General features: G+C 55.3%; 2 protein-coding genes across 5 annotated transcripts; one reads left to right on the forward strand and one right to left on the reverse strand.

Annotated features, from left to right (window-relative positions):
* CLCN2 (chloride voltage-gated channel 2) lies at nt 1–16,261 on the forward strand. The gene is made up of 24 exons (XM_023187504.2): nt 1–365; nt 2,634–2,790; nt 2,951–3,082; nt 3,454–3,582; nt 3,669–3,802; nt 3,908–3,985; nt 4,066–4,144; nt 4,277–4,402; nt 4,499–4,583; nt 4,673–4,774; nt 6,029–6,113; nt 6,279–6,434; nt 6,843–6,912; nt 7,157–7,267; nt 7,501–7,714; nt 8,020–8,153; nt 8,392–8,564; nt 8,667–8,781; nt 9,004–9,077; nt 9,319–9,372; nt 9,484–9,522; nt 9,696–9,800; nt 15,413–15,499; nt 15,645–16,261. The coding sequence occupies exons 1-24, from the start codon at nt 303–305 to the stop codon at nt 15,837–15,839; spliced, it is 2,697 nt and encodes an 898-aa protein (XP_023043272.1). The 5' UTR covers nt 1–302; the 3' UTR covers nt 15,840–16,261.
* On the reverse strand, nt 16,171–27,388 carry FAM131A (family with sequence similarity 131 member A). 4 transcript variants are annotated; one of them, XM_023187506.1, is made up of 7 exons: nt 27,189–27,388; nt 25,937–25,997; nt 24,777–24,919; nt 20,613–20,706; nt 20,181–20,363; nt 19,569–19,685; nt 16,171–17,955 (listed from the first exon to the last, which is right to left on the reverse strand). In XM_023187506.1, the coding sequence occupies exons 4-7, from the start codon at nt 20,680–20,682 to the stop codon at nt 17,480–17,482; spliced, it is 846 nt and encodes a 281-aa protein (XP_023043274.1). In that variant the 5' UTR covers nt 20,683–20,706; nt 24,777–24,919; nt 25,937–25,997; nt 27,189–27,388; the 3' UTR covers nt 16,171–17,479. The 4 variants fall into 4 exon arrangements, with proteins under 4 accessions (XP_023043274.1, XP_023043275.1, XP_023043273.1 ...); XM_023187507.1 differs by lacking the exon at nt 24,777–24,919; XM_023187505.1 differs by lacking the exons at nt 25,937–25,997; nt 27,189–27,388 and adding an exon at nt 25,590–25,926.
* Between the last annotated feature and the right edge of the window lie 405 nt (nt 27,389–27,793).

The following is a 27,793-nucleotide window of genomic DNA, read 5'->3' on the forward strand; positions in this document are numbered from 1 at the left end:
TTCCCAGCGCCCTTTGCCGCCTCTCGGGAGGCCCCGCGCGGACCCCAGCCTGACTGGGCCGTCCCCTCCGGATGGGCCGGCGGGCGGAGCAGCGCAGAGGGCACCGCCCTCGGCCCGCCCGCCGAGGAGGGGACGCGAGGGGGAGGCTACGCCAGCGGCGCCCGCCGGGGCCCGCCGCACTCTGCTCTCGGCCTCCCGAGCTGCGGGGACGGGACGGCTACCCGCGCTGACTCTGCGGGCCGGGAGCCGAGTCCAGGACAGAGCCGGAGCCGCCGAGGGAGGCGAGAGGGCAGTGCGCGGAGATGGCGGCCGCGGCGGCGGAGGAAGGGATGGAGCCGCGGGCGCTGCAGTACGAGCAGACCCTGGTAAGTGAAGCTGAGCTGAGCCCGAGGAGTGCGCTCCGGGACCGCCGCTCCAGGTTACCCTGGGAAGCGCGAGGACCAGGGGCCTACCCTAATCCTGTCCCAGCCTTTTGAGCTGGGGAAACTGAGGCTTGGAAGTTTGAGGCTGCAGGGCCAAAGGGATGGAAAACTGCATGCTGGTTTCTGGCTGAGGCTGAGGGCCTGCAGAGGACAAGGAAACCAGGTGCTTGTCCCAGGTGTCCTTCCCCTCACCGCCCCCAAAATGCACGTTTTCTTTGCCCCCCCCCCCCACTTCACCACTTGGGCTCAAGTCTTAGCACCCCACTGCCCCTTCCGCGGCGCCATTCACACCATTGAAGTTTCCACCACCCAAGACATTCTCTGTGTCCCTGCCATGTGCATGGCACCATGATAAGCATAGAATCTAGTGTGTAGAAAGATGGTCCGCCCCAGACCCTACCTGTGGGGGCTCCACACCCAGCGTTGGCTCTAGGAGCCCCTCAGTTGACTCTGGAAAAAGGTGGCTTGCCACTCTGGGGGACAGGGTGGGTGAAGCAGGAATGGGTGTGGGAATTGGAACCTTTGTCCATGCTGATGTGGGGTATCCAGCCCCCACCCACTGCTGGGTGTGTCCCCTGACCTCATTAGAAGCAGGGGTCCTGGGCTCTGAGCCGACTTATCGCCTCCATTGTTACTTGGTGTTTGAGAAGCCACGTGACCCTCCTCATGTCACTGGGGTGGAAGACCCAAGCCCTAGGGAAAGGAAGGGGCCCCTGGTTCCTTTTTACCAGCTTGGGCTGGAATTTTTCCAGGAAGGTGGCAGGGAGGGAACGTCTTGGGGAGGAGAGGCTGTAACTAAGTCTGGGAGGTGCCCAGTTAGGAGAAAGTAGCTGGATGAATCAGGATGACAGGGAGAGGTGGGAATAGAGCAAGGGTAAAGGGGCCAACCCTTGGGATGGGGTAGGAGACATGTGTCAATCGGCCCAGACCAGGATAGGCGCATGGTCAAGGAAGCCAGGCACCTGGCCTCTGAAATGGTGCCTCCTAACACCAGCCACCACCTCTCCATCTCCGTGCCTTCCAGCTGTCTCTGGAATGAGCTCTCAGGGTCGGCTCTGTCCGGGGCACTCTGTGCTCTAGCCTGCCCCCGCCCCCCTTCCCCATCCTGTCCCTTTGTCTTTCTCTCCCACTCTCGCCTTCCCCCTCCTACACCATGCTTGCCTCTTAATACTCCGTTCTCTTCCTCCCCCCGACTTCCTCCTCTCTCATCCCCTTCTTTCTCTTCTGTCCCTTCACCTTGCCTCTCTTTTTTCTTTTCCTTTCTCCTCTCTAGTTCTCTCTCTTCTCTTCTCTTTGCTTTCCCTTTCCTCACTCTCTATCTCTCACCCTCTCTCTGTCTCTATCTTTCCCTCCCTTCCTCCCCGCCCCATTCCAGCCCCAACAGGAGCCCTTTGTGTCCCGAAGCTCTGCGGGTGGCAGCCGGAATCTACTCCTCCCCGCCCCCCAACACACGCCCAGCTTGGCAGGTCTAGCCATGGTTCAGGCGACTCTCTGGTCCCATCACCCCAGCATCCACAGTCACAGCCCAGCCATCCTCAGCCTCTGCTGTCCCCTAACCCACCACTGGGCTCAGTGCAGCTCCATAGTGGGACTGAGGTCACCAAGCCCTCTCCACCCTAGGCAAGAGGCTTTCCACTCCCAGCTGGGCTGGCAGGCTGGTGGGGGTGGCAGTGGAGAATGGGGACAAGGGGATTAGGGTGGGTGGGAAGGGTGCAGCTGAGTTGGTCACAGGCCAGAGGCCCAGCAGGAACGTGATAAGGATTGGGGCTGCGCCTGCTCCTGGGCCCAACTCAGCTGCCCCAAGGCTCTTATTGTTGCCCATGTGCCCTTGATCATCCCTTACTCCCTGACCTTCCCGCCTCCCACTTTTAGACTGTGCCACAGGTTTTTTCCATCTTTTCCTCTTCTGGGGCTTCCCTCTTACTCCTCCTCAGTGCCCCAGCCCCAGGCCTGTGAGAAGAGGACCGATTATTCTGCCACCCCCAGAGCCGTGTCCCTGTACCTTGGCTGTCCCCATCACTCTGGCCAGGACAGCCCCCACAGTCTGCAATGTGCATTGTTCCCACACCTTGGGCCAGAGTGGGAACTGTGCGTTCAAGAGGGATATCCAATATGGGGGCTGGGAGAAGGGGAGTGGAGGCTCTAAGAACCCTCCCTGCATTCCCACTCAGCCCATGACCTCAAATGCCCCCATCCCCCCTGTTGCTCCAGATGTATGGCCGGTACACTCAGGACCTTGGGGCCTTTGCCAAAGAGGAAGCTGCTCGGATTCGCCTGGGAGGGCCTGAACCCTGGAAAGGTCCCCCTTCCCCTCGGGCTGCCCCAGAGCTCTTGGAATATGGACGGAGCCGTTGTGCCCGATGCCGCAGTGAGAACTGGGTTGGGGGCAGGAGACCTGGCTGTGCTATGCTGAGGGGAGCAGAGGCCATTAGAGCTGCTGATGGGGGGAGGGGGCAGTTGAGGGGGCCATAAAAGGGGTAGGAGCACTTTGGTGCCAGCCTCCCCCTTCTTCCCTTCCCTGCATCCAGTCTGTTCTGTCCGCTGCCACAAGTTCCTAGTATCCAGGGTTGGTGAAGATTGGATCTTCCTGGTCCTGCTGGGGCTCCTCATGGCATTGGTCAGCTGGGCCATGGACTATGCCATTGCTGCCTGTCTGCAAGGTGAGGGTGACAGCTGGCAGGGGGAGGACTGGGAAGAAACCTCCTGCATCCATGCCATGCTCATCTAGATGTGGAGGAAGGCATCTTGGCTTCTTGGCCACTGACCACTTTCCCCAGCCAGTCTGACTGCCCAGATTCAGGCATCTTCTCGGCCACTCCCATAGGGTACAGCTTCTTGTGTCCCCTCTCCAAGTGACCCTCTTGCCTAGGTTGGGCTTTGTCCCAGTGAATGCCCTCGGGGACCCTTTCCTTCCCCCATGCCCTGACTCTATGTGGTATTCCTTGGGACAGCCTGTCATATCAGCGTGGTCCACTGGCCAAGCAGGTAGTGGGTCTATGCACTGGGGATCCAGCAGGTCGTCTTCCCACAGCCCAGCAGTGGATGTCCCGGGGTTTGAACACTAGCATCTTACTCCAGTACCTGGCCTGGGTCACCTACCCTGTTGTCCTCATCACTTTCTCAGCCGGATTCACACAGATCCTGGCCCCTCAGGCTGTCGGTATGTTAGAAGAGAAGGGGAAGGCAGAGGTGGGACCCCTGAAATGGGCGCACCAAATGCCTCTCCTGAGACTGTTCCCTCTCCAGGCTCTGGCATCCCTGAGATGAAGACCATCTTGCGGGGAGTGGTGCTGAAAGAATACCTCACACTCAAGACCTTTATAGCTAAGGTCATTGGGCTGACCTGCGCCCTGGGCAGCGGGATGCCGCTTGGCAAAGAGGTAACTGCAGGTTGGGGAATGAAGGAGTCCCTCCTGGTGGAAGAGGAGGCTAGGCCAAGGTCAGGGTGGGCCCCCTCCCGACTCACTGCCTGCCCCACCCCACAGGGCCCTTTTGTGCATATCGCAAGCATGTGTGCTGCCCTTCTCAGCAAGTTCCTCTCCCTCTTTGGGGGTATCTATGAGGTAAGGGGAACCCTGGGGAAAGTGGGGGGCAGAGGCTGCTGAGCCCACGGCTGACCCCCTCTTGCCACCACTCTCGCCAGAATGAATCCCGGAACACAGAGATGCTGGCTGCCGCCTGTGCCGTGGGGGTGGGCTGCTGCTTTGCGGCACCTATTGGAGGTAGGCAGGTCTCCTAGGTCCGTCCAGCCCCACAACCCTGCCCTTGGCCTCTCCTCCTTGACCCCTCTTCTCTGGGTCTGAGGCCTTAGGCCAAGCCCAGGCCTCAAGTGACGGTCTCCGTCCCCCTCACAGGCGTCCTCTTCAGCATCGAGGTCACCTCCACCTTCTTCGCGGTGCGGAACTACTGGCGGGGCTTCTTCGCTGCCACCTTCAGTGCCTTCATCTTCCGGGTCTTGGCAGTCTGGAACCGGGATGAAGGTGGGGGGCACCCAGGGGATGAGGGCAGCCCGAGATGGTGCCAGGTAGGGGGCCCATGAGGCTAGGCCTGCCTCCCTCTGCTATTCTTCCCTTTAGAGACTATTACTGCCCTCTTCAAAACCCGATTCCGGCTCGACTTCCCCTTTGACCTGCAGGAGCTGCCAGCCTTTGCTGTCATTGGGTGAGGAGCTGAGGGGCCTGGGGGTGTTGGAGAGGAGGGGGGGGTTTCTGGAAGACTCCTGTTCAGTCAGGTGCCTCTTCCCTTTCCAGTATTGCTAGTGGCTTCGGTGGAGCCCTCTTTGTCTACCTGAACCGGAAGATTGTCCAGGTGATGCGGAAGCAGAAAACCATCAATCGCTTCCTCATGAGGAAGTGAGTGGCTCTCAGCTCCTCTCCAGGCTGCTTTGGGTTGTGTAAGGGCCGCAGTAGGTCAGGGGACAGTGATGGCGAGAGAGTGGCCCAGTCAAAACAGGCGCCCCCCTGAGAAATCAGCCAGGGTGTTTTCCAGGCTGACTGAGCATTTTTATGTTCATATGAATTACCTGAAAATTGGCACTTTTAAGTTTATAGTCAGTGGCAGAGGACATTTGGGAATCAAAGATTAAGGCCTCCTCAGGTCCGCTGGCCTGGCCCATATAGGAATGCTCCCTGGAGAGTGTTTGAGCCTGTTTGCCCCTATGACTCATGAGGATGGACGAGATTTCTTCGTGGTTTTTTTTTTTGTTTTTTTTGTTTTTTTTGTTTTTTTTGGAGACGGAGTTTCACTCTTGTTGTCCAGGCTGAAGTGCAATGGTGCGATCTCAGCTCACTGCAACCTCCGCCTCCTGGGTTCAAGCTATTCTCCTGCCTCAGCCTCCCAAGTAGCTGGGATTACAGGCATGCGCCACCACGCCTGGTTAATTTTGTATTTTTTAGTAGAGACAGTGTTTTGCCATGTTGGTCAGGCTGGTCTCGAACTCCCAACCTCAGATCCACCCACCTCAGCCTCCCAAAGTGCTGGGATTACAGGCGTGAGCCACTGAGCATGGCCGAGATTTTTTTTTTTTTTAATCTCCAGAACACAATTCTGTCAGTGTGACCCTGAGAATTGGGAGTGAGGAGGCCTGAGACATGACTTCCCTTGGGACTGACATCCTTCAGAGAGAGGGCACCCAGCTGAACCTGCTCCCTACACACCTCTGGTTAACTTCACAAGTGACCCCAGCTTCCCCCAACATTGACCTTCACTCTAAGTCACCGCAGAGAGACAAACAGAGGCAGAAACTTCTCCATCCCATCACACAATATGCCCTTCACATGGGCTTCTGAGGGCAGAGGGTGGAATAACAACTCGGAGGGGCCCCAGGGAGGGCTTGGGGGATGGACTTTCTGCTGCTGCTACCCACCTACAGAGTCGGGGCTGACAGAAAGGTCTTTGGGTCAGACCCCTGCACTTATAACTCCAGTCCACCATACCCAAGGGATAACCCTTGGGGCTATCATATCATAAACAGCAGAGGAGACCTTCTGTCAGGACTGAGTGTTTTCATGAAAGAGCCAAGGCTCTGCTCTGACCTCAGCCCTGAGATATGCGAGGGCACCCAGCCCTTGGCCACCCACGACTGATGTGAAACCTACAACTCTTAGACGCCTGCTCTTCCCGGCTCTGGTGACCCTGCTTATCTCCACGCTGACCTTCCCCCCTGGCTTTGGACAGTTCATGGCTGGACAGGTAACCACAGGCAGAACAGGAGTTTGTGCTTTCCCTTGGAAGGCATTCCCTCCAAAGCCAACAGCCCCAGTGTGACTGTGGGACTCCGTTGTTCCCCATGGGATGCCATGGTCTCTTCCCTTCATCCTGTTGGTTCCCCAGCCTGAGGCACCCTGTTCACCCTAGCTCTCACAGAAAGAGACACTGGTCACCCTGTTTGACAATCGGACATGGGTCCACCAGGGCCTGGTGGAGGAGCTAGAACCACCCAGCACCTCACAGGCCTGGAACCCACCACGTGCCAACGTCTTCCTCACCCTGGTCATCTTCATTCTCATGAAGGTGGGCTCCTCATGTGTACACTGCTAACCTTCACATAGCTTGCCCTTCTAAGCACCTGCCATGCAGTGCTCACTCCTTGAAGCCTCTCCACACTGACATGGGAAAGGCACTATTATTATCCCCATTTGAAAGATGGGGAGTCAAAACACAAGGAGGTGAAGTAGCTGGCCCAAAGTCACACAGCTAGAGGGCAGAGCGATGATCTGAACCCAAGCCATCTGCTTCCAGAGTCCTTCCCCTTGCTATCACCTGGGAGGCCTGGGGGTTCCGGGGTAGCTGGGAGGATTATGGGGTGGTTGGGAGGGTTATGCCTACCTGATCAGCGAGGTAGACTTCTCCTGGGTGGAGTTGTGGGCTGCCTGGGGCCAGGTGGAGCCTCTTCGCCTTTGAACCACCCCCTGCCTGCAGTTCTGGATGTCTGCACTGGCCACCACCATCCCAGTTCCCTGTGGGGCCTTCATGCCTGTCTTTGTCATTGGTGAGTTCTCAGCTGCCTGCTATCCCGGCCTGCACGTTCCCCACCCTCTGGCCGCCCCCGGGTCATCCCTCTGCCCAAGAGTGGGTTTTTGGTCCAGCCCTAGCCTGAACCCTGACCCCGCAGGGCTGTGCCCTGCACTGAATGACCCACTGGCCCCTCCCTCACCCTCTGACCCTCTCTTTTCCTAGTGCCCTCTGCCCTCCCCCTCCACTGCCTCTTTCTCTTCCCACCCCCCTCCCTGAAGGAGCAGCATTTGGGCGTCTGGTGGGTGAAAGCATGGCCGCCTGGTTCCCAGATGGAATTCATACGGACAGCAGCACCTACCGGATTGTGCCTGGGGGCTACGCTGTGGTTGGTGAGTGCCTCAGGTCCCATCAGCCTTGGAAGACCCCCCCATCCACGCCCCAGCCACAGGGTCTGAGACTCTGGTGCCCCCTGCTGGCAGAAAGCAGGCTTCCATCAGATGCACAGGCCCAATCCCAGGACTGTATTGGGCAGCCCTGAGGGACCCACTCAGGACCTGCCCTGGTTGTGGAGAGTCTTCTGGGGCTTGGGCATCCTGAGGAGACTGAGTGTGAACGTCCCCAGGGGCGGCTGCGTTGGCAGGAGCGGTGACACACACAGTGTCCACGGCTGTGATCGTGTTCGAGCTCACAGGCCAGATTGCCCACATCCTGCCTGTCATGATCGCCGTCATCCTGGCTAACGCTGTCGCCCAGAGTCTACAGCCCTCCCTCTATGACAGCATCATCCGAATCAAGAAACTGCCCTACCTGCCTGAGCTGGGCTGGGGCCGCCACCAGTACGGAGGGCTGGGTGCCAAGGGGGCTGTGGGTGAGGGGCAGAGGGCATCCTAGATCCCCCTACACCCACCTCCAGCAAGGTCCTGGAGCCTATGAAGCTGGGAGATGAGCCACCTTCGTCCACACTCCGGAGGGACTGTAGCTGGCCCCTGCTGTTCAGAAAGAAGGGTGGGAGCACCTCTTGGCCCTTAGCCCCCATCCCCATGGATGGGCTCTGGAGCCCTCCTTGTGGCCCTGGGATGGTAATGCTCTGGGCAACTCTCCCCATGCTGACCATAAACCAAGCGCCCCTCTCGGCCCCCAGGCAGTACCGGGTGCGTGTGGAGGACATCATGGTGCGGGATGTTCCCCATGTGGCCCTCAGCTGCACCTTCCGGGACCTGCGGTTGGCACTGCACAGGACCAAGGGCCGAATGCTGGCCCTAGTGGAGTCCCCTGGTGAGGCCAGGAGGGGGACCAGGTGCTAGGGGCATCTCCAAGGGTCGAAGCTTCGGGAAGGGGCAGGGAGCTCAGGACTGGTCTCCTTGGTTCCAAAGGGAATGGGCCAGCACTTGCCAGGTGGGGGCTTCCCTCTGGTGTATGGCCTGAATGCAAGGCTCCACTCTTGAGTGTGAGAGAAGGACGGGGCTGGAGGGCTCCCTCTCAGCTCCTGAGTCCTTCCACCTGTTCTGTCCAGAGTCCATGATTCTGCTGGGCTCCATCGAGCGTTCACAGGTGGTGGCATTGCTGGGGGCCCAGCTGAGCCCAGCCCGCCGGCGGCAGCACATGCAGGAGCGCAGAGCCACCCAGACCTCTCCACCATCTGATCAGGAGGGTCCCCCTAGCCCTGAGGCTTCTGTCTGCTTCCAGGTGAGGGGAAAAGCCACAAACACTTCCTAAATGTCTTTGTGTAGACTGATTGGGAGAGTGGTCTGGGGCCATGGCCCCACCAGCCCCTTCCTGACCATGTAGGTGAACACAGAAGACTCAGGCTTCCCGGCAGCCCGGGGAGAGACCCACAAGCCCCTAAAGCCTGCACTCAAGAGGGGGCCCAGTGTCACCAGGAACCTTGGAGAGAGTCCCACAGGTAAGCCCGTCTCTCCTGTGTCAACAGAGCCTCAGCCAAGCTACTGAGATCCATTAGAGTCCCTGCCCAGCCCTGTTGCTGGGGCATATCCCAGCTGGAAGAGCCTGCCCACATGGGCCAGGGCTGGAACTACGATACCTCTCCCCCTGTCTTCCTTACCTTTCCTGGTCCTCTCCCGCAAAGATGACATTGCCCCCTGGGGCCTTATGTTTGGGGACACAGGGAGCGCGGAGTCGGCAGGCATCGCCCTCCGGAGCCTCTTCTGTGGCAGTCCACCCCCTGAGGCTGCTTCAGAGGTGAGTGGTTGCAGACTCTCCTCCTAGCTTGCTTTTTCCCCAGCTCCCTCGCCAATGCTGAGACCACATCATTAAACCCTGTAGTGCCTGCCTCTATTCTCCCTGCCCTTCAGCCCTCCCTGCTGTCAGCTCGGGTCCTGCAGCATGCCCTTTTCCCTAGGCTCCACTGCTTCCCCTCACCTCCCCTTTCCCTATAACCTCAACTCCTCATCTTTCTGATTTGGCTCTAACAAAATTGAAGAAGTTGGAATCCTGTGAGAAGCGCAAGCTGAAGCGGGTCCGAATCTCCCTGGCAGTAAGTATGCCTGCTCTTCCAGCAGCTCGGGGGCACCGGGCAGGGAGGGCAGGGTCTAGGCTGGATAAACTCCAGAGCCCTTAGCTGCCAGCCTCCCTCCCTCTCTACTAGAGTGAAGCAGACCTGGAAGGCGAGATGAGCCCTGAAGAGGTAAGGTGCCACTGGACTCTGGACCCTGTCTTTCTGGGTGTGTTCAGTCATCATGTTGGCTGCTGTCCCCGTGGGAGGGACCACGGGGTTGGAAAAAGGGCAAATCAGCTTTCAGGGAGGTGAGGTCAGCTACAGGCACCTTCTCCCTAACCCTCGTAGTCTTTTCCCCTCAGATTCTGGAGTGGGAGGAGCAACAACTAGATGAACCTGTCAACTTCAGTGACTGCAAAATTGATCCTGCTCCCTTCCAGCTGGTGGAGCGGACCTCTTTGCACAAGGTAGGGCCAGCAGCCTGGCCCAGGGCTGCCCTGGCCTCTCAGGACACAGTGGGGATCTTGGTCCCCCTACAAGTTTGGACTCAGGCCAGTGGGGAAGGAGGGAGGAGAAGGGAGTTGGCTCAGTGCTGAGATGTTTTTTAGACATTGCTTGGATGATGGGAGGTGGGAGCAGCCTCCTCCTGCTCTGTGGTGGAGCCAGGCATCGTTTTTCTTCTGCTCAGCCTTGCCCTCGAGGGAACTCTGGACCAAAGAAGTAACAAAGACAGGGCTTGAGCTGGGTGGAAGCCAGAAGGCCAAGCCAGGGTCAGAGCTAGGCAGGAGGCCACCACAGCCCAACAAGGTTGATACGCCCATGCGGAAAAAAATGGGTGAGAAACAGGCAGGATAAGAAAATCCAATAAACAAGCTAACAAACATCCAAGTAGGGGTGGGGAGACTGCAGAGAAGAGATAAACAAAGATGAGAAACACCCAGTGGGGGGCTTGGAATGTCAGACCCCAGAAAGTCTGCCTTAATGTGGGCCGAAGGAAAACTGGTGGGGACGCAGGAAGATGGCTCAGCAGAACTGCAAAGCAGCCTGTAGAAATGGGGCAAGGAACTGAGTAGAACTGCCTGGTGGTGGGTGAGGCAGACACCAGAGGAGGCCAGGAGCTCTCTGCTTCCAGGACTCCTAAGGAGGGCAGCCTGCATTGGTAAAATGGCTCCTGGGACCAGCAGAAGCCAAGGGGTGTTTTAGCTAAATTTTTGACAGGCGTAATGTACAAGCCTTGAAGCATTGAGGGGTTTGGGGGAGGGGATAAGCAGCAGGTAGACATGCCCAAAACCTGCAGCTTGGGCATTTAGCTTACACACAAACTTTGCCTAAGAGCCAGCATAGCATGGACAAGTGGAGACTAAGGCCGGAAGCATAGGGGACAAAAGAGAAACAAAAAGGTAAAAGGTAATAAAGGAACGTGGAAGATCTTGGATAAGTAGCAAACTGCAATGCAGTTGCAAGAAAAAAGGTAATAGGCCTGAGAGGGCTTTTATGTAAAGCCTTTCCTCCCAAAACCTCTGCTTTTCCACAATGATCTTACTCCTCAGACTTTCATGATGATGATCATGCTGACATTTTTCGAATGCTTGCTATGTGCCAGATACTGTGCTAAGCTCTTCAAGTGTTGAATCATCACAACCACACTATTAGATATTGTGATGTTCCAGTTTTCATAGATGAGAAAATTGAGGTTCAGAGAGGTTGAGCAAGTTGCACAAGGACACGCAGCTAATAAGTAGCAGAACTGGTGCAGTAGCTCACGCCTGTAATCCCAGCATTTTGGGAGGCTGCAGCAGGTGGATCACTTGAGGTCAGCAGTTTGAGACCAGCCTGGACAATATAGTGAAACTCCATCTCTACTAAAAATACAAAAAATTAGCCAGGTGTGGTGGCTGGCACCTGTAATCCCAGCTACTTGGGAGGCTGAGACAGGAGAATTGCTTGAACGTGGGAGGTGGAGGTTGCAGTGAGCCGAGATCACGACACTGCACTCCAGCATGGATGACAAGAGCGAAACTCCATCTCAAAAAAATAATAATAAGTAGCAGAACTGGGCCTGGAATCTAGGATGGTCTGACTCAAAAGCCTGTGGCCTTAACCATATTAATACACAGGGAAACTGAGGCATGCAGCGCGGAGGTAATGTGCCTGAGTCAGCACAGCAGAGTCAGGCCCAGAGCCCAGATTTCCTGGCCCTGCTCCCAGGATTCTTTCAGAAGGCCATGTTGTCCCTCTCCGTGTCAGTTCACTATTCCCAGGCCCAAGAAGTATGGGCCCTCCAATGGGTTCCGTGATGTCTAATTAAATCAAATGAAAAAGAACAAAGTAGATATTTGTTACAAACTTGAAAATCAGAGGAAGAGAAGAAGCCTTTGAGGAACCAACTAACAAAAGTACAAAGAACTAGAAGTGATAAGAATATAGAAGATTAGAATTCAAAATGTCCTTACAGGCCTGAGGAATCAATAGGTAGTCACCCAATTAAGTTCAGGAGGGGAACATTCAGATAAGAGAGAGAAAACACTGGAAACTACTTAGGAACCGGTGCAACTGGAGATCACTGTGCCAGCTAATAATTAATTCATTCAGAAGCCACCCACGGAGAAGCAATGGTAAAGGCCAGAGTGGGGACCAATGCTAGGGCCAGACCAGCTGAACCCAAATCCTCACTATGCAACATGCTGGCTTGCTGTGTACCTTGGTAAGTTTCTTAGCCTCTCTGTGCTTCACTTTCCCAATCTGTAAAATGCGGATCACACCTCACTGAGTTTTCTAAGAATTACAGGACTTGAAACATGTGAAGCACTTACAATAGGGCCTAACACACAGTAAATCCTCAATATATGTTAGGAATTACTGTTACTACTACTACTACTTATACTGAGAGATGAATTTTAAAAGATAGCATATGCTGGGCATGGTGGTGCACACCTGTAGTCCCAGCTACTCGGGAGGCTGAGGTGGGAGGACTGCATGAGCCCAGGAGTTCAAGTCCAACCTGGACAACGTAGCAAGACTGTATTCTAACAAAAAAATTTTATTTATTTATTTATTTTTAGACAGAGTCTCACTCTGTCACCAGGCTGGAGTACAGTGGTGCGATCTTGGCTCACTACAACCTCTACCTCCCAGGTTCAAATGGTTCTCCTGCCTCAGCCTCCCGAGTAGCCAGGATTACAGGAGTGTGCTACCACACCCGGCTAATTTTTTGTATTTTTAGTAGAGATAGGGTTTTACCATATTGGCCAGGCATGAGCCACTGCACTCGGCCAAAAAAGATTCTTTTAAGTAAAAAAAATGTTTAAAAAAATAATGAGAGAAGAGCTGAAGTGTGGAAGAAATGAATGTTTTCAGAAAAAGAAGAGTGATTATGTGAAGCTGGAGACTGGAAGCTGGAGTGCACAGTAGAATGCGACACTACAAAGACAGGCTGGAGTTGGCTTGGGAGGGGTCTCATGGGCCTTCTAGGGAGTCTGGGCTGTACTCAGGTTTGACAAAGTGCATAGGATAAGCAGGGCCAGACTGGAGGGAAGGGAGGCAGAAAGGAGAAGAACCCATCAGGCTGTTGCAGCCTCAGTCTTGGTGAGGATAGAGAGGCTGGAGTCAGTAATGGCCAGGATGTTCAGGAAGTGAATTGGTAAGGCTTGGTGACTGTCAGGGGCAAGTGGTTTGCAAACCTGAAAGGCATATCACCCACCAGAAGCTCACCTGATTAGGATTGTGGAGAAAAAGAAAATTCAAGGGAACTATTTAATAGGCTCCTTGGGAGAAGATGAGGGGGGTTATTTGACCATAAGAAGACAAGTCTAAGGGATTATTTTATTTTATTTTTTTTTTTGAGGCAGAGTCTCGCTCTGTCGCCCGGACTGGAGTGCAGTGGCCGGATCTCAGCTCACTGCAAGCTCCGCCTCCCGGGTTCCCACCATTCTCCTGCCTCAGCCTCCCGAGTAGCTGGGACTACAGGCACCTGCCACCTCGCCCGGCTAGTTTTTGTATTTTTAGTAGAGAGGGGGTTTCACCGTGTTAGCCAGGATGGTCTCGATCTCCTGACCTCGTGATCCGCCCGTCTCGGCCTCCCAAAGTGCTGGGATTACAGGCTTGAGCCACCGCGCCGGGGCGTCTAAGGGATTATTAACATAGGAAACCTTATAATAAAAAGGTTTCCCTCTGAAGTCAGATAAGGAAATTAGAGCTAACTTGTAGCACACAGGACCCAAGTTAGATAGGAGGAGGAATCACTAACCACATGACAACTGTGTTATAGGTATTGAAGGAACACAGAAGAACTTTTTTTTTTTTTTTTTTAGACAGGGTCTCACTCTGTCACCCAAGCTGGAGTGCAGTGGCATGATCATGGCTCACTATAGCCTCTGCCTCCTGGGCTCAAGTGATCCTCCCAACTCAGCCCCCCAAGTAACTGGGACTACAAGCATGCACCACCATGTCTGGCTTTTTGTAGAGACAGGGTTTCGCATATTGCAGGCTAGTCTCCAACTCCTGGGCTCAACATTCTACCCACCTTGGCCTCCCAGAGTGCTAGGATTACAGGCATGAGCCGTTGCACCCGGAAGAGCTTATTCTAAAATTGAACTTCTTGCCCCTCTAAGTACTATCATGCCATGGGTGGAGAAATTTAGGAAGGTTCTGGAAATCCTTCCCTAAAGAATTTCAAATGTGTAAGAACATTTAAAAAGTGTTAAGGTAATTTAAGCGAGTTCTGAGTAATTGGTACACAAGAAGCTGTTATTATGCTCGTCTTGATTCAAACATTAAGCCAAGAGGCTTACAAGTAAACTCAGAACAGTGAGATAAATGATAGGCCAAAAATTCCAAGAACTGCTGAGTCAGGAGAGCATTTTTCAAGACATCTGGCCCCAAGAAAATCTACTGAAAGCATAAGGAGAACTGGCTGACAGTTTCTGAACCGCTGGTGATTATATTTGAAAGCTTAGGGGAGGGCTCAAAGCAAGAAAAACATGGAAAGATGGGGGTGACCATTGTCCTCCTGGACTGCAAGCTGCATCTCAACAGAACTTGGGATACTGCTTGGACCCTAGAAAAGGCAGACTGTATAAGAGCATAGCATGCTTCAGGCCACCACTGGAATGCCAGAGCACGGGAGACTCCAAACCTGGCCAGCCAGGTAGGAGGGCAACTGAGAAGCAGTGGAATGAGAGGCACAGGATTCAGGGCCCCAGTGCCCTTAAGGTGGGTGTGGACTCTCTCTTCTCGGTATATCTGCAACTAAACAGGACTGGGGTTGTGCGTCCCTCTCTAGTGTGATGAAAAGTGACTGGGGCTGCATAGCCACTCCTGATGACCTGCCTGGAACAAGTCACTTCACTGTTGAGCCCCATGCTGCTTCTCCTAATGCTTAGTTCTCAGGACAGTACTAGAATTAAATGATAATGAAGACCTAGCATGGAGCCTGGCCAATCACTAGATTTCACGTGTCAAGAGTTGTTCTTGTCCTGCATCCCCCTTTCTAACATGAGACTAAGAATTCTTCCCCCATCCTATTTTTCCATCAACGTAAGCAACATAAGAATTTTGAGTATTGGCCGGGCGCGGTGGCTCAAGCCTGTAATCCCAGCACTTTGGGAGGCCAAGAAGACGGGCGGATCACGAGGTCAGGAGATTGAGACCATCCTGGCTAACACGGTGAAACCCCATCTCTACTAAAAAATACAAAAAACTAGCCGGGCGAGGTGGCGGGTGCCTGTAGTCCCAGCTACTCGGGAGGCTGAGGCAGGAGAATGGCGGGAACCCGGGAGGCGGAGCTTGCAGTGAGCTGAGATCCGGCCACTGCACTCCAGCCCGGGCGACAGAGGGAGACTCTGTCTCAAAAAATAAAAAAAAAAAAAGAATTTTGAGTATCAAGTTTCTGAGGCCTGGACACGGAAACATTCTATTATTACTATTGTCATTATTTTCCCTCCAGCAGTCCTGTCTCCTTCCCTCCCAATCTGTGGCACCCCTTCTATTCCACGCCAACCTTGTCCTGGGCCCCTGTAGCCTGTCATTTAGAGCTGCCCATTGTCCATCAAGTCCAATCTCTTTTCTTCCCACACTGCAGACTCACACCATCTTCTCACTGCTGGGAGTGGACCATGCTTATGTCACCAGTATTGGCAGACTCATTGGAATCGTTACTCTAAAGGAGGTGAGGTGATGGTTGGGTGCCTCCAAAACTGCTCCACTTCCAAAAAGGCATGGAAGCTTATGTCCAGCTCACCTGGGGAGGAAGGTAGGGAGGAGTCTGAGCCGAGAGCTCTGGGTCCAGACATCTGTCCCTCTCACCTTTCCAGCTCCGGAAAGCTATCGAGGGCTCTATCACAGCACAGGGTGTGAAAGTTCGGCCGCCCCTCGCCAGCTTCCGAGACAGTGCCACCAGCAGCAGTGACACGGAGACCACTGAGGTGCATGCACTCTGGGGGCCCCACTCCCGTCATGGCCTCCCCCGGGAGGGCAGCCCTTCTGACAGCGACGACAAATGCCAATGAGCCCCTCGTGGGTGGCCTAGGATGGTGCTAGCCATGCCTGTCATCCCAGAATATGCATCTCTCATTCCTTCTGCCTTGGGAAGGCAGGAGGCAGCTACAGCCGGAGGCTGTACCCCAGCCCCCTCCAGACCTGGGGTGCCAGCTTCTCGCAGTTCATCCTACCTGGAATCTGACCCACTGCCCACCTACAGCAAGTTTTCCAGGGGCAGGAAGATCAGCCCTGCCCTGGCGGGATGAGGTTGGGGTCACTTGACCCCTGCTCCCCCTTTGAGGGGAAAGGGGTGGAACTAAGATGGGTTTGTAACTGGAACCTCCAATGACCAGATGTATATAGAGATTTACAAAGATTTTTATATTAATTTAATAAAACAAATTCTTAAATAGAACAAAATAAACACCTAATGAGCCACTTATATATAGAATGCTTGTGCCCATTGGCTCTCGTTCTTACCTTGGGCCCTCTTACCTGCCAAAGCCTACAAGGCCCTTAATTCTAAAGCCACCCACCCTTCCCACAACCACAAAAACCTAGAGTCCAGTGACCTTGGAACGCAGGATCTGCCAGAGGCCTCCCCAGCGTGGTCATTAACACCCTGACTGGGGCGGGGCCCCTGTACTGTAGCCTTGGCCTTTCCTTCAGACAAAGGCTTTACCTTATTTCCTCCCCAAGGAGAGACACTCCCTCATGACTGTCACTCACTGGCACAATTCCTGCCCCTCAGCAGGCATCAGCTGACAACTCCCGGCCACCCCTGTGGCCCTCTTGTGGCCCTCTCTAGAAGAACATGAAGTCCCAGCTCTGTGGCAACCAGAGCCATCCTTTCTTCCACCTCCCGTTCAGAGAGCTCTGCGTGAATGGGCAGCCCGGCTGGCTGTGAGGCGCCAGGACACTGCCCACACATCCTAGGAGGGGTTGGGAAAGGGCCCAGGCCCCGTTAGGGGGCCAGGAAAAGGGTGGAGGGTACATGCTTTCATCATTCCAAAGCCTCCCAGAGAAGAGAAGCTCCGACTGAAAAAACAGACCAAAAACCTTCTGTCTTCAGGAAAAAAGAGGAAGATTTAGAGACTATGGAGAGGTGAATGAAGCACAGCACGAGCCCAGCTGGGCAGGGGGCCTTGGGGGACGGCTCGACCCATAGGCTCCGGGAGGGCAGAAGCCAGCCCCTCCAGGTGGGAGTGATTCTATCAAGCACTGCACGTGGACTCGGAAGTGAGAAGAAAAGCAGAGAAGAGAGAGGCATGGGGAGGGTAGGGGGTGGCCGGGCCCCCTCCCACCCCACCCCCCCACAGCCCAGTCACAACCCCCTTAGTGGTTCACATCATCCGAGGAGGAAATGTGTGTGTGGCATTTTGATTTAAGAACATGAACATCACTGTCTGCCACAGCTGTAGCCATGCCCCAGAGGCCCCGGGCAACCCCCGGCAAGCCCCGGGAGTGGGGGCAGGACATGCGCCCCCAGCCCAGCCCCTGCCTCCTCTCCAAACACTTTCATGCAAAACACACAACGGAGAAGCGAGCGCTCCCAGGAGCCCTCTAGGTTGTGGAGCTCTGCTGGGAGCCTTGAGCCCACACTTGGGCACAGAGACTCTGCCCCTAGCAGCAGCCAGGGGATGCATGCCACCACCAGGCATGATGTGGGTCACTGTTCCTCTGGCTCTGCCTCATCCTCATCTAAGGACACCACCCCAGAAGAGGCCACGTCAGAGGCTTGCCGCTGCCGTTCCCAGCTGCCTACTAGTGGTGGGCAGAGCGGCTGGCAGTCCTTGCAGGGGGCTGGCTCCTCCTCAGCGGGGGAAAGGCAGGACTCCGTGAGGGGCGAGTTGTAGAGTGAGTCCTGGGTCTCCAGTGGGCCCAGGCTGCGGAAGGCACTTTCCCGGCTGGGGGGCAGTTTGGCGAGAAGCAGCTCATCGCCCAGCAGCTGGGAGGCCAGCCGGGCCGGGGAGCCCAACAACCCGTCCTCCAGGCTGCACAGACTAGAGCACAGGGTGTCTGGGGACACGGTCTGCGAGCAGTCGCTCTCAGGCTCCACGGAGCCCTGGCGCACAGGCCGGGAGAACCGGTGGCCGGTGAACAGGTCCTGGAGGTGGGGCCCCAGGGGCAGCTGCCCAGCCATGTCTGTGAGGGGAAGAGAAAAGAAGATAGTCCTGCTGGCTTCATTTCAATTGGCCAACCTGGAAGCCACATTCGCCCCACTCCACCCCTGGCATAGCTCTGGGGGTGGTGGGTAGGTGCTGGGTAACCTTGAACCAGTCACAACTTTTTGAGACCTCAGTTTCCTTAATGGCGAGATGGAGATTCTAACAATACAAGAATAAGAGTCTGGCACACAGTCAGGTGTGGTGGCTCACACCTGTAATCCCAGTACTTTGGGAGGCCGAGGCGGGCAGATCACCTGAGGTCAGGATCTCAGGGATCCATGACCAACATGGAGAAACCCTATCTCTACTAAAAATACAAAATCAGCTGGGCGTGGTGGCACATGCCTATAATCCCAGCTACTAGGGAGGCTGAGGCAGGAGAATCGCTTGAGCCTGGGAGGCGGAGGTTGCAGTGAACCGACATTGTGCCATTGCTCTCCAGCCTGGGCAACAAGAGTGAAACTCCGTCTCAAAAAAAAGAAAAAGTGTCTGGCACACAGTAAACAAGCAGTAAATGCAGGGTCACCACATATGGCCGTACAGGTTGCTCATCACACAACAGGGCCTGTCCAAGGCAGTGAGCGAGAGCAAAATCTAACCCATACTCTGCTCACCGAGCAGCATGCCCTGGCCTGCCAGAGAAAGGAGTGCCTTTTTCTAATTTGCACAAAGATTCCACATGGGCTAGTAGCAGCCTTGGATAAATGTTAGGTATTATCATTACTCCAGGGGTCAAAGTAGGCCTGGAACTCAATCAAACAAAAATGCCTGTGGTTTAAGGTTCCATCTTGGCTTCAGACATCCAAATCAACTCTCCAGACCACAGCAGCAGTTTCCAACCTGCTCTCATGTATTGCCTGCCTTGGAGAACTTAATTCACTGGAGGGGTAGGGGATGGTAGAGGTAATCTTCAAAGGCAAAGAGGTTGTGGGGAATGGTGGCCTGTGAGACTTGCGCCCAGAAGCTATAGAGAAAGTCAGCCATGTGGTCTAGGGAATGAAAGATGAAAGGAGGGCCGAACACAGCTGCAGAGCCCTGCAGGGTCCCCTCTGCAAGCACTGGCCCGGAGAAAGGCCCACAGGCTGGAATGCAAGGATGCTGAATTGGAGCCAGCACGGCCCCGTGGGTGTTCCAGGCCCAGCATGCCTTCCTGTTGACCTAGGATGCAGCCCTGTGAGGTGTTGGGCTGTGCACTGCAACTCATCTGCCCTGCCACAGCCAGCCAGAAGGCTGCCTTGGAGAGGAAGAGGCAAAGGTATTGCAGACCCTCCCAGAGACGTGGCTGCACAGAAGGTGTCCTTGAGGTCTTTTGGCTTTTTTTTTTTTTTTGAGGACTGCAAGGCATAACTGTGCAGACAGGCAGAGAAGCCTCAGCACCTGTGGGAAAGGAACTACTCCATTTCTGTCTGCTCATTTCCCACCCATGAGTGTGGACAGCCTTCCTGTCCCTGGAGTGTCCAGGCTTGCCTGGACTGAGTCTGCCCCTCTCCCCTCCCCTTCCAAAGGCTGAGTGTTCTGGGTGTGGCTCTGAATGAATCCCAAGGTCTATCAGGCAGATCCACCACAGCAATAGCCCAGGATGTCCCTCACCTGTGTCCATTCCCCCAGCAAAGTCCTCATCATAGGAGTCATCAGTGGAGTCCTCGCCATCCACCGAAGACCACGCTCGGAGTTTGGCTTCCGCGATGGCAAACTGCTCAGCCACTCCTGTCGCAGGGACAGAATGCATAAGCACAGAAGGTGAGCTAAGTCTAGGGCTCAGCTTGGAGACAGGAGAGAGGAGAAACAGCGTATGGAAAGACTCCAACCCCCATGTCAGACCTGAGGAGACAAGAAAGCAGCCCTGGCCGGGTGCGGTGGCTCACGCCTGTAATCCCAGCACTTTGGGAGGCTGAGGCGGGTGGATCACTAGGTCAGGAGTTCAAGACCAGCCTGGCCAAGACGGTGAAACCCCGTCTCTACTAAAGCTACAAAAATTAGCCAGGCACGGTGGCAGGTACCTGTAATCCCAGCTACTCGGGAGGCTGAGGCAGGAGAATCGCTTGAACTGGAGTGGCAGAGGTTGCAGTGAGCTGAGATTGCGTCACTGCACTCCAGCCTAGGCAACAGAGTGAGACTCCATCTCAAAAAAAAAAAAAAAGAAAAAGAAAAATAAAACAGCCCTGTGCCAAGAGTGTAACTTATTCCCTTTCTGCCATCCACCTGCTGCAAAGCGAGCCTCTTGTTCACCCTCGCTGAGGTCCGAATAGGAGGAAAAGGCTGATTCCAGGGCAGCAGGCGAGTCACTAGGCTTGCTCCAGCCCTTCCACTCAATGAGGTGAGCCACTCGGCCCTGGGCCATGGCAGTAGGCTTGGTCACGTGGTCCTTCACCACCTGGGAAATACCTGGAGACAGGGGAGGGTGGAGGAGCCTGGTAAGGGACCAGGCCAGGGAGCACAGGGGCAGGGAGGTGGAAGGGTGGCAGTAGTTAGGATCTATGTGACCCTTTGGGTGGGAGAAGGGGCTGAGATTCACCCGAGCAAGGGAAGAAAGGGGAGACCCCAGCATGTGCTCACAGGAAAGAGTTCCAAAGGGACTGTGCAAAAGGGAGGAGAAAGGACAAAGTGGCCAGAAACATGGGAGGGGCTGCATACCATGCAGGGAAGACCTGGCCAGCGCAGCGATCTCCTGGATAGTTAGGGCTCTCCGGGACTTGGGCAGCATGGCGACTGTGTCTCCAACATTCACCTTGGATAACACCATTAGAAGGTCAGTGCTCCTCTGACAGTAATGACCTTCCCCCTAACATGCCCATACCCCAGCGAAGGCATGAGAAGGAGACAGGAGCTAGGAAGGAACAGCACATATGTCCCAGTGGCTACAGGGAAATGTAAGATGATAAGAAAGACAGGTGAATTATGTCCTCCCAGAAAGCAACGGAGATTCAGACAGGCTCCAAGAAGCAAAACTTCAGCTAATCCTCTACTTTCCCAGCACCCAGAGGAGATGGAGGCAGGGCAGGAAATGAAGAACCACGAGTAGGACCTCTGAGGAGAGGGAAGAGGAGGAAGGGAGAAGAGTGTGGTATCCAGGACTTTTTTTTTTTTTTTTTTTTTTGATTTTGAGATGGAGTCCTGCTCTGTCGCCCAGGCTAGAGCGCAGTGGCTTGATCTAGGCTCGCTGCAGACTCTGCCTCCCGGGTTCAAGCGATTCTCCTGCCTCAGCCTCCCAAGTAGCTGGGATTACAGGCGCCCGCCACCGCACCCGGCTAATTTTTGTATTTTTTAGTAGAGATGGGATTTAACCATCTTGGCCCAGTATGGTCTCGAACTCCTGACTTCATGATCCACCCGCCTCGGCCTCCCAAAGTGCTGGGATTACAGGCATGAGCCACTGCACCCGGGCTAGGACTTCTTTAAGATTCCCCTCCCCGGCCGGGCGTAGTGGCTCACGCCTGTTATCTCAGCACTTTGGGAGGCCAAGGCAGGTGGATCATGAGGTCAGGAGATCGAGACCATCCTGGCTAACACGGTGAAACCCGATTTCTACTAAAAATACAAAAAATTAGCCGGGTGTGGTGGCGGGCGCCTGTAGTCCCAGCTACTCCGGAGGCTGAGGCAGGAGAATGGTGTGAACCTGGGAGGCAGAGCTTGCAGTGAGCTGAGATGGTGCCACTGCACTCCGGCCTGGGCAACAAAGCAAGACTCCATCTCAAAGAAAAAAAAAAAAAAAAAAGATTTCCCTCCCCTCTGCCCTTTGCTCCTCCTCTTGGTCTTCCCATCCACATTCCGGCAAACTCAGCAAGATAGAAACCAAACCCCAACACCTTCTCCCCACATACAAACCTGCTTCCTGACCTCTTTCCTTTGCATCACCCACCATTCTCCCATCCAGCCTGGCTCCAAACCTCAGCATTACCATCAACTCTCCCCTAGGCTTTGCTTGCCCATATCTGTTGATAAGACATAATAATACGACCGGCAAGCTAACTCCTACCCTATCCTTTCTACTCCTACTGCCACTGCCCTTTCTCAAGCCCTCAATGTCTCCTGCCCAGGTCGGCAGAGGTGGTGTTCCCCAGCCTCCTCCAATCCCATGTATTTTCTCAGGCCAAAGTGTAGTGAGTGTAGTGCTCCTCTTCTCCCCTGGACTATTCTGATGGCTCACTGGCTCTTTCTCATTCTTCCAGTTTGGGCCAAAATACCACCTCGTCAGAGTGGCTTTCCTGGCCCCCTTCTTGGTAGTCTGTCCTCTCTTCAGTCTCTAACAAATCACTCTCTGTCAATGTATCCCATTTGTGGCCTTTAATCATAGTGAGTAATAATGGTCTTTTTGCATTTCCTGTTTCTTGTTGGTCTCCCTCACTGGTCTTTGGCTCTTGGGGAAATCAGTCTGTTTTGGTCACTGTAGTGCCCAGTGTTTAGCATAGCACCGAATACAGAATAATTTCTTAAAAATGCATAGGCTGCTCAAGCCTGTAATCCCAGCACTTTGGGAGGCCGAGATGGGCGGATCACGAGGTCAGGAGATCGAGACCATGCTGGCTAACACGGTGAAACCCCGTCTCTACTAGAAAAAAATACAAAAAAACTAGCCGGGTGAGGTGGTGGGCACCTGTAGTCCCAGCTACTCAGGAGGCTGAGGCAGGAGAATGGTGTAAACCTGGGAGGCGGAGCTTGCAGTGAGCTGAGATCCAGGCCACTGCACTCCAGCCCAGGCGACAGAGCGAGACTCCGTCTCAAAAAAAAAAAAAAAATGCATAGGCTGGCCGGGTGCCGGTGGCTCATGCCTGTAATCCCAGCACTTTGGGAGGCCGAGGTGAGCGGATCACGAGGTCAGGAGTTCAAGACCAGCCTGGCCAACATGGTGAAACACCGTCTCTACTAAAACTACAAAAATTAGCTGGGCATGGTGGCGCATGCCTGTAATCCCAGCTACTCGGGAGGGAGGTTGAGGCAGGAAAATTGCTTGAACCGGGACCCGGAAGGCGGAGGTTGCAGTGAGCCGAGCTCACACCACTGCACTCTAGCCTGGGCTACAGAGCAAGACTCTATCTCAAAAAAAAAACAAAAAAAAAATGCATAGGCTGGGGCAGGCTCGGTGGCTCACACCTGTAATCCCAGCACTTTGGGAGGCCAAGGTGGGTGGATCACCTGAAGTCAGGAGTTTGAGACCAGCCAGGCCAACATGATGAAACCTCATCTCCACTAAAAATAATTTAAAAAATGGGCCGGGTATGGTGGCGGATGCCTGTAATCCCAGCTACTCAGGAGTCTGAAGCAGGAGAATTGCTTGAACCCAGGAGGCAGAGGTTGCAGTAAGCCAAGATTGTGCCACTGCACTCCAGCCTGGGTGACAGAGAAAGACTCTATCAAAAACAAGCAAACAAAAATACAAAGGCTGGATGAATGAGGTAAGATATAATGTAAACAGTTTTCCTGGAGTGCAGCCGGTCACAAATCTTGTCTAGGCTACCCCACTTTCCAGTGAGGTTAGTGCAGGCGTCACACCCAGGCCCTGCAGGATCCCACTCTGTAACGCCCCTGTCTCCTTCCAAGCCTCCTTTGAATCCACCACTGATCTCCTCTGCCCAATAAAACCCCTCTTCCAGGTCGGGTGTGGTGGCTCACGCCTGTAATCCCAATACTTTGGGAGGCCAAAGCAGACAGATCACTTGAGGTTGGGAGTTGGAGACTAGCCTGCCCATCATGGTGAAATGCCATCTCTACTAAAAATACAAAATCAGCCAAGCATGGCAGCACATGCCTGTAATCCCAGCTACTAGTGAGGCTGAGGCAAGAGAATCGCTTGAACCCAGGAGGCATAGGTTGCGGTGAGCCGAGATCGCGCCATTGGATTCCAGCCTGGGCAACAAGAGCAAAACTCTGTCTCAAAAACAAACAAACAAACAAAAAACCTGCTCCACCAAACCCTGTCAGCAAGCAGCCCACCTGCCTTCAGGAAAAGGAACTCAGCTTTCCTCTGGGCCAAGAATGCCATCCTTACCTGTAAAAATGCTTGCCATCACTTAAGGCCCATTTCAAGTGTCACTTGCTAATAATGCTTTCAGCCGACAGCCTCTCTCTTTTCTCTGACACACCCCGCCCCCATCATTGCCCTTGTCTGTCTCCTGAGGGAGCTCGGGATGGCAAGGCCTAAGTTTGAGGCACCTAAGTTCCTAACTCCACCCTGTACTTGGCTCAGGGCTCCTTGACAAGCCCCAGCAAATGTTTCCCTCACTTAATGAAGTTGGAAGCACGCACCCCTCCCCAGCATTGCTCTCCTCTATCACGTTTCCGTCCCTCACAAGGGCGGCCAACACTGCCCCTTGACCTGAGGCCCACACTCCATCCCTCCCCTTGGGTACCTGGCTGACAGGGCCCCCAGGGTGGCGCCAGTGGCCTCCAGCCAGGCCTAGGGGGAGGAGCACCTGCTGGGTGTTTCTTGGCTTGCTCTCCCTCCCTCGCCTCGCTCCCCTCAGCCGCCGCCATCCGTACCCAGCGCTCCGCGCAGCTGCGGCCCAGGCCCAGAGAAAAGGTGTATGTCTCCCTGGCAACCCATCACCATGCAACAGGGTCTCCCGGGATACGGCCTGGGATGCGCTGACGTCAGCGCAGAAGGCGCGAGCTCTCCGCCCGCTGGCACAGTGCCGAGCAGAGCAGACCTGCACGGGGGCGGCCTCCCGGCCCGCCGCCGGATAGCGCCTCCGCTCGCCGGAAAAGGGAGCCAGAAGCTGGCTGGCCAGGCGTGGGTGGGGGCTGCAGATCCCCTTTATATGGATGCCGTCCTCCTTCCCCCCACCACCAGGGGCCCAGCACCTCTGGCAAGTCCTGGCTGTCCACCGAGGAAGGGCGGGAGGACCTGCTCCAGCCTCGGAGGGTTCGAGCAGATCCCAAGGAGGATAGAGAGAGACCCCGAGGAAGTTCGATCCACTCCACAGCCCACGCGGGGTCCGAGGACACTGAGAGGAAGGGGAAAGGCTGTTCAGCTGTGCCCCTACTTCTGCCCAAATCCCTATTTTCATCAGGTATTGCCATATCATTTCTCAGCCCCTCCCCCACCTTCCAGAAGACCAGCACCCACTGAGTGCTCTCCTCAACTCTAAAAGCCCCTATCCCACACATCCCTGACCCTCGGGCCCCTAGGGCCATTTTGTGGCAGCCCACTGGCCACCCTCCTGCTGTAGATGAATTTTGCCTCAAAATCCTAGGGTGAAACCAAACAATGATAAATTCTGACTCTCCTCCCCGTTTCCCAGCCTACCCATTTCTCTTGGAAAGCACACTGAGTTCTTCCACTATTGCTGTCCCCCCACCACCACCAGCCACCCTGGACCCTTTGCAGGCGTGTTGCCTTCCTTCTCTCTTCCTGCTGCCTTCTTTCCTCTCACCAGCCTCAGCTGGTCCACAGCTCTTTACTCTTCTTTTCTGACGAACTCATGATGTTTTTTCTGATTTTCACCCCTGTCCACTGAAGCCGTTTCCTGATGCCCTGTCTGGCCCCAGCCTGGTTCTCCCTTTTCAGCCTGGTTCTTAATATCTAAGCCAGAGTAATTTTCCTTTTCCACCCAAGCACCCTACTGCTCAGCTTCCCATCCTCTCCCAGATCACATCCATGATCCCTGGTCTCACCTCTGCGACTTGTCTGACAAGTCCATCGTCCTCCAGGCCCTTCACGCTGCCACAGAAACATTTTGCCCAGCACAGAAATCATAGGCATGCTGGCTGTGTTGATGCGGAGAACCAAAAGCCCAGAACCGCTCCAGGCTCAGCTCCCAGTTCTATTCCTGTTTTGGCTCCGGATGCTGAGCCAGTCCCCTCCCCATTTGGAACCTGTGCCTAGTCACATAAGGAGAACATTCCTGCCTCATGGCTCTGAGGAGGTGGGAACATCAGGGCTCAGCCAAGCTTTCTGGGGCTTGGGGAGCTGAGGCCCATTCCCTAGAGAGTGCCAACAGGCAATGTACATCACAACTGACCTTTAGCTGGAGCAGCCGTCTCTATCCCTGAGCCTCAATCAGCTGCTGGTCCCCAGAAATGCTACCAAGCAGAAGGAAAACAGGAGGTTACAGGCCATCCCTGGCCCCCAACTGGTACCTAACCAGGGCTCTCGAGGCCGGTCCTGAGGTCAGCCAAACTCACCCCTGACTAGAGGAGGTGATGACTTCCTGAACTCCAAGCCTTGGCAGGGCCAAAGAGATCAGAGCAGTCAGCTGCTCCTCAGCTTCAAAAGCCACGAGGTTAACTTGGGACTACAAATCCCAGAATTCCTCAAGGGCAGTACAAATCTCAGCCAGTCTTAGTTCCAAAGAGTATCAAGTACCAACCACACCAAGGCCTGACCACCTGCCCTGAAGGCCCAGGACCCATCCCAAACCCAGTCCTGCCTGGCCTTATGCGTGGAGAAATCCACGACACCGGAGTAAAGGAAGCTGGCCCACCTCCGATGCACAAGACTACGGCCAGGCTCGGTGTGCATGGCCACCCACGGAAACCGAGGCCCAAGCAAGGGTCAGCATTGTGGGAAGGAAGCCCTGATGGCCTGCCTCTGGGCTCTTCTTTCCCTCCACAGAGTGGAGCGATTTGTTTTTGCCGAGTGGGGGCAGAACATTAAAACAACTGTAATAGGTGAGAGGTGATTCAGTGTTCACAGGTGCCCCAAATGGGGCCTCAGTCCCCCTTCGTCAACTGACTCTGAAGCGGGGAGTCAATGTCCGACAAAAATTCTGTGGTAAGGTGCTTAGCTAGGGCCGAAAGGCTACCTCTTTAAGAAGATGGGGACACGGCTGGGGGAAGCAGGTTCCCAGCTCAGGGCCACTCCCAGGACAGTGAAGGCAGAGGTGTAGGCGGAGGGGAGCGAGTGTGTGGGCGCGCAAGGCCAGTCGCCGCGGGCTGGAGTGCTGGGGGCATCGGGCTGCCCAGCCCCTCCCCGAGCTGTGCGTCTCCAGCCACCCTGAGCAGTGGGCACACGGCAGCCGGCGGCGAGACCATGCGTCTGCCCTGCAAAACCCCGAGGCAGGCAGGCCGTGGGAGCGAACCGGAGTCGGTCTGGCCCCCTCCCTGCTCATACCCGCTCCCTCCTGTTGCCTGGCCCGCCTCCCGGTGCAGGCTCCTCCCTCTCCCGATACCGGCCCCCTCCTCAAGGCCCCCACCCAGCCGCGGCCCGCGCACCGCGCACCGGCGACCGCAGCCCGACTCCCCAACCCGTGCCCGGCCTCCGCCTCTTCTTACCCTGACCCGCCGGGCTCCGAGAGCCGATACAGCCCATGGCCGGGCACCCAGGCACGCTAGCCTGCGCTGGGGGCGCGGGCCATCGCCTTGCAGAGGGTCGGGTCGCGGCCACCACTGGGGAGGGGAGAGCCCGTGAGAGGGGAGGGGGTGGGAGCCGCGCGTCCGCCGCCGCTCCCCGGAGAGGGAACCGGGCCGGTGACGTAAGCGCGGGGGCGTGGCCGTCGCGTCACCACCTAAGTAGGCGGGGCGCAGCGACGTCACGGCCACGCAGAGGCGGCCTGGGACCGGTTCGAAAACGCCAGTCCTCTCCTCCCAGACCCGACTGCCACCTGAAGGCAGGGGCAGCGAACACTCACTAAGCCAGCCCAGTCACACAACACGGGGCCGGAAAGCCTCCCTTGATGCATCCAGCCCCTTCCTTTTACAGATGACACCTTGAAGCCATAAAGGGATTCTCCAACTATAAACAGCCCGAAATCCAAGAGCCTTCTCCATACAGGGGCTTGACTCATTCTGGTAGGAGAGCAGTCTAGCAAGAATGTCCTATCACTAATCTCCCTTCTCTCCGTACCAGGAGGGCACCCATCAAGCCCACCTGAGGGCCC

This window comes from Piliocolobus tephrosceles, chromosome 2, assembly GCF_002776525.5.
Source record: "Piliocolobus tephrosceles isolate RC106 chromosome 2, ASM277652v3, whole genome shotgun sequence".
NCBI classification, from domain to species: Eukaryota; Metazoa; Chordata; class Mammalia; order Primates; family Cercopithecidae; genus Piliocolobus; species Piliocolobus tephrosceles.

Bases quoted from the DNA above. Each gene is read 5' to 3' on its own strand.
- CLCN2 (XM_023187504.2), top strand. From the start codon at position 303: ATGGCGGCCGCGGCGGCGGAGGAAGGGATGGAGCCGCGGGCGCTGCAG. The intron at 366-2,633 runs GTAAGTGAAGCT...CTGTTGCTCCAG, and splicing joins TGCAGTACGAGCAGACCCTG to ATGTATGGCCGGTACACTCA. The intron at 7,715-8,019 runs GTACGGAGGGCT...CTCGGCCCCCAG, and splicing joins CTGGGCTGGGGCCGCCACCA to GCAGTACCGGGTGCGTGTGG.
- FAM131A (XM_023187505.1), bottom strand. From the start codon at position 25,677: ATGCCTATGATTTCTGTGCTGGGCAAAATGTTTCTGTGGCAGCGTGAA. The intron at 24,920-25,589 runs GTGAGACCAGGG...CCTTCCTCTCAG, and splicing joins TTGTCAGACAAGTCGCAGAG to TGTCCTCGGACCCCGCGTGG. The intron at 20,707-24,776 runs GTGCTGGGCCCC...GTGTTATCCAAG, and splicing joins ACAGCCAGGACTTGCCAGAG to GTGAATGTTGGAGACACAGT.